The sequence below is a fragment of the Alligator sinensis genome, unplaced genomic scaffold, assembly GCF_000455745.1.
Source record: "Alligator sinensis unplaced genomic scaffold, ASM45574v1 scaffold1318_2, whole genome shotgun sequence".
Taxonomy (NCBI): domain Eukaryota; kingdom Metazoa; phylum Chordata; order Crocodylia; family Alligatoridae; genus Alligator; species Alligator sinensis.
In genome coordinates, this window is record NW_005843067.1 from 9,259 (window position 1) to 13,858 (window position 4,600).

The following is a 4,600-nucleotide window of genomic DNA, read 5'->3' on the forward strand; positions in this document are numbered from 1 at the left end:
GCAATTCCTGAGGGGGAGGGGGTTGTGTGACCTCCTGGGTTCTGTGCGTGTCAGATACCTGGGTAGTGTGTGCATACTTGTGTCCCAGGTGACTGGAGTCTGTGTGCGTGCGTGTGTCCTGGACAGCAGGGTTCGGCGTGTTCGTGTCCCGGACACTCGGGTTCCGTGTGCGAGTGTCCCGGGTGCGGGACACTGCCTGACGCCGTCTCTCCCCCGCAGACCAACATCCCCTTCCTGCAGAACGTGCTGAGCAACGGGCAGTTTCTGCGGGGCACGGTGGACACGCAGTTCATCGACGAGCACCCCGAGCTCTTCAACCTGCGCCCGGGACAGAACCGAGCCCAGAAGCTGCTGCACTACCTGGGTGTGGCCCGCGGGGGGCACTAATACAAAGCTATATGGCCCAGGGGGATATGGCTGTTAGGGAGGTTGATATAGGCGCATAAGACCCAATGGGGGCTGGTATAGATGTATATGGCCTGGTGTGGGGGGTGACCTGGGCTGAAATGTGGGGTATGGCCCTCAGGGGGGCTGATATAGGAATACAAGGTCTGACAGGGTATAGGGTCTTGAGCGGGGTGATATAGGGTATATGGCCTGGGCGAAGGGGGAAGGGCTGGTGTAGGAGGGTCTAGCCCAGTGGGGTGCTGATATGGGGGGGGTTGTGGCCCTGGGGGGGAAGTCCTGGGCTGATCCGGGAGCATACAGCATGGGAGGGCTGATATAGGGGGATATTGTCTGGGGGGGCACTGCTATAGGGATATAGGGCTGGTGGGGTTGATATAGGGGTATATGGCCTGGGGAGGTGGCTGCACTGATACAGGGGATACGGCCACAGGCACTGGGCTGATATGGGGGGGATCCACTCTGGTGGGGGCTGGGTGTGGGAGGATATGGCCCAGTGTGGGAGGGCTGGTATAGGAGTATAGGGCCTGGGAGGGGAGCTCTGGGCTAAAACATGAGGATACAGCCCTGGTGGGGACTGATATAGGGGTACCGGACTCAGATGCGGTGGTGGGGCTGATATAGGGGCCTTCAGGCTGGGGGGAGGGGAACTGGGCTGATATAGGAGGATATGGCCTGGGGGGCTGATCTAGGGGAATATAGCCATGGCGGGGGGTGATATAGGGGTATGTGCCCCAGGGGGGTACAGCCCTGGGGGGAGGTCTCATAAGGCCTGTGGAGGGATGGTGCCAGTCCAATATGGGTCCCTAAGGTCCTGGGGGAGGGTCCCAGGCTCCTGACTCCATCCCCTCCGCAGGTCACGTGATGGTGAACGGCCCGACCACGCCCCTGCCCGTCAAAGCCCGGCCCTCGCCCGTGGACCCCGTGGAGCCCACCGTGCCCATGGGTGAGTGAGTCCCTGCAGTTGCCCGGATGCTCAGGGTCTCTCTGGCTGTGGGAGGGGGCTGGGGAGTGAGAGTGGGAGGGCTGGGAGCCTGGACCCCTGGGTTCTCTGGGAGGGGAGTGGGGCTGAGGGGTTAGAGCAGGGGGGCTTGGGGCCCAGACCCCTGGGTTCTTCCTAGCACTGGGAGGGGAGTGAGTGGAGCTGGGCTGTTAGAGCACGGGTGGCTGCGAGCCTGGACTCCTGGGTTGTCTCTGGGTCCAGGAGTGGGGCAGGAGCTGGGAGGACCCGAACGCCAGGTCCCCGGCTCCCGCTGACCTGTCTTTGCCTGCAGGGCCGCCCCCGTCGGGGCTGCGAGAAGTGCTGCTGCGCGAGGGCCCTGAGGGCTTTGCACGGGCAGTGCGGGAGCATCGGGGGCTGCTGCTCATGGACACGACCTTCCGTGACGCGCACCAGTCACTGCTGGCCACACGCGTGCGCACCCGCGACCTTAAGCGTGTTGCCCCCTTCGTGGCTCACAGCTTCAGCCGCCTCTTCAGCATCGAGAATTGGGGTGGTGAGTGTGGCCTGCCTCGTGCACGCTCTGCGCACAGAGGACCCTGGCATCTGGGGTGCACACACAGAGGACACAGGCATCTATGTCCCACATGCACATGCACACACATGGGACCTGGGTGTCTGGGGGATGTGCACCTACCCACACACATGGGACCAGGGTGTATGAGGCATGCGCGCGCACACACACACACGAGACCCAGGTGTCTGGGATGCACAAGCACACACACATACATGGGGCCCAGGCATTCAGGTCATGCACGTGTCCAGGGCACCCCACACACATGGGATCCAGGCATCTGGGGCACATGCATATGTCGTCACATGCATCCAGGGCACCCATACATGCGCACACATACAGGTGAATACATGGGCCCCAGGCATTCAGGTCATGCACATGGGACCCAGGTGTCTGGGGCACCACCCACACCCCTGCACGCATGCACACCCACACACACATGTGCATACCAACCAGGTCCCAGGCATCTGGGCATAGACACACACACACGCATGTAAACACGCTCACAGCCCAGGCACTCATGACGTGTGAGCACACGGAAGGCGAACACCCTTGCCGTCGCCAGGGGGTGCTTGCCCAATCCAGGCCTGACCCAGGGACGTAGATTGGGCCTGGACACCTGCGTTCTTTCCCTGGTGCTGGGGGGCTCCATGGGTGTTGGTGCTGGGGGGTAGGAGGTGGAGGGGACAGGCAGGCAAGCGGAGGCAGGTGCTGGGAGCTAGGATGCCTGGGTCCCCTCCAGCCCTAGGAGGGCAACGAGGGCTGGGCGGGGAAAGCAAGCAGCACCAGCCAATGGCGTATGGGTGTGGCCAACCTGAGGGGGTGGAGCATGGTGGAGGGGGCAGGGCAGGGCGGGGCTTGGGGGGTCCCACTCACCTGTCCATCTGCCCCAGGCGCCACCTTTGACGTGGCCATGCGCTTCCTGTACGAGTGCCCATGGCAGCGGCTGCAGGAGCTGCGGGAGCTGATCCCCAACATCCCCTTCCAGATGCTGCTGCGTGGTGCCAATGCCGTGGGCTACACCAACTACCCTGACAATGCTGTCTTCAGGTGTGGCGGGGCTGCAGGGCGAGAGCGAGGGGCATTGGCTGGGCTGGGGGAAGGTGCAGGGGGCTGCGGGTTGGGAGTGAGAGGCATTGGCTGGGCTGTGGGGGCAGGGGGGGTGCAGGGCCTGTGAGTCAGGAGTGAGGGGCACTGGGAGGCAGTGGGTAGGGACTGAGTTCCCGGCCCGCAGGTTCTGCGAGGCGGCCAAAGAGAACGGCATGGACATCTTCCGCGTCTTTGACTCCCTCAACTACCTGCCCAACATGGTGCTGGGCATGGAGGCGGCCGGGCGCGCAGGCGGTGTCGTGGAAGCCGCCATCTCCTACACGGGCGACGTGGCTGATCCCTCCCGCACGAAGTACACACTGAACTACTACCTGCAGCTGGCTGACCAGCTCGTCAAGGCTGGCACCCACATCCTCTGCATCAAGGTGCCCAGGGCAGGGGCTGTGGGTTTGGCGTGAGGGGCACCAGCTGGGTTGGGGGAGCTCCAGCAGGGCTAGGTGGGGCAGTTCAGGAATGAGGGGCAGTGCTGGGGGCTGTGGTTCAGGAGTGAGGGGAACCACTGGGGGGACTGGTGGGTTGGGAGTGAGGGGCACCACTGGGGCTGTGGGTCAGGAAAAAGGGGCACTGCTGGGGGTTGTGAGTCAGGAGAGCAGGGCACCGCTGGAGCTGCCTGCCAACTCCCCTTGTGCCCCACAGGACATGGCTGGGCTGCTGAAGCCACAGGCCTCGGAGCTGCTGGTAGGGGCGCTGCGGGCGCGGTTCCCGACGCTGCCGCTGCATGTGCACACCCACGACACATCAGGAGCGGGGGTGGCAGCGCTGCTGGCAGCTGCGAATGCCGGCGCCGATGTGGTGGACGTGGCTGTGGACGCCATGTCGGGGATGACATCGCAGCCCAGCATGGGTGCCATGGTGGCCTGCACCCGTGGCACTGCCCTCGACACAGGTCCGTGGCACAGCGGGGCCGGGGCCCAGACCTCTGGGTTCCCTCCAGCTCTGGCAGGGACAGGGGCTGGGGGGTGGGAGCACCAGGGCTGGGAGCCTGGAGCCCCTGACATCTAGGGATTCTGGGATGGGAGCCTGGACACCTGGGTTCTCCCTGAGAGGGGAGGGGGCTCTAGGGGTCCTGGTGCCCGTCACCTGGGTTCTCTCTGGGAAGCAGGGAGTCTGGGAGCTCAGAGCAGGGGGTTCGTAGCACCCAGACACTTGGGTTCCCAAGGCAGGGATGGAGTCTGGGTCACAGTAGGGGGGCCCGGACATCTGGGTCCTCCTGGGGCAGGAAGAGGCTCTGGAGTGCTCCATGCTGTTCCCCCACCCCCTATGCAGGGCTCCCGCTGGAGCGGGTGTTCGACTACAGCGAGTACTGGGAGGCGGCGCGCGGGCTGTACGCGCCCTTCGACTGCACGGCCACCATGAAGTCGGGCAACGCAGACGTGTACGAGAACGAGATCCCGGGCGGGCAGTACACCAACCTGCACTTCCAGGCCCACAGCATGGGGCTGGGCAACAAGTTCAAGCAGGTCAAGAAGGCCTACGTAGAAGCCAACCAGATCCTGGGCGACCTCATCAAGGTGGGTGGGGTCAGGGATGGGAGCGGGGCAAGATTGGGGGTGGGGACTGGGGGCAGGGCC

General features: G+C 64.3%; 1 protein-coding gene across 1 annotated transcript in view; it reads left to right on the top strand.

Annotated features, from left to right (window-relative positions):
• Positions 1-4,600, top strand: part of PC (pyruvate carboxylase) — a 16,491-nt gene that overhangs the window by 8,236 nt on the left and 3,655 nt on the right. Inside the window, exons 2-8 of the mRNA XM_006037118.3 lie at positions 220-364; positions 1,262-1,351; positions 1,680-1,901; positions 2,813-2,969; positions 3,154-3,394; positions 3,666-3,915; positions 4,296-4,540. Of these exons, the coding sequence (XP_006037180.2) occupies positions 220-364; positions 1,262-1,351; positions 1,680-1,901; positions 2,813-2,969; positions 3,154-3,394; positions 3,666-3,915; positions 4,296-4,540 (1,350 nt within the window). The remainder of the gene's footprint in view (positions 1-219; positions 365-1,261; positions 1,352-1,679; positions 1,902-2,812; positions 2,970-3,153; positions 3,395-3,665; positions 3,916-4,295; positions 4,541-4,600) is intronic.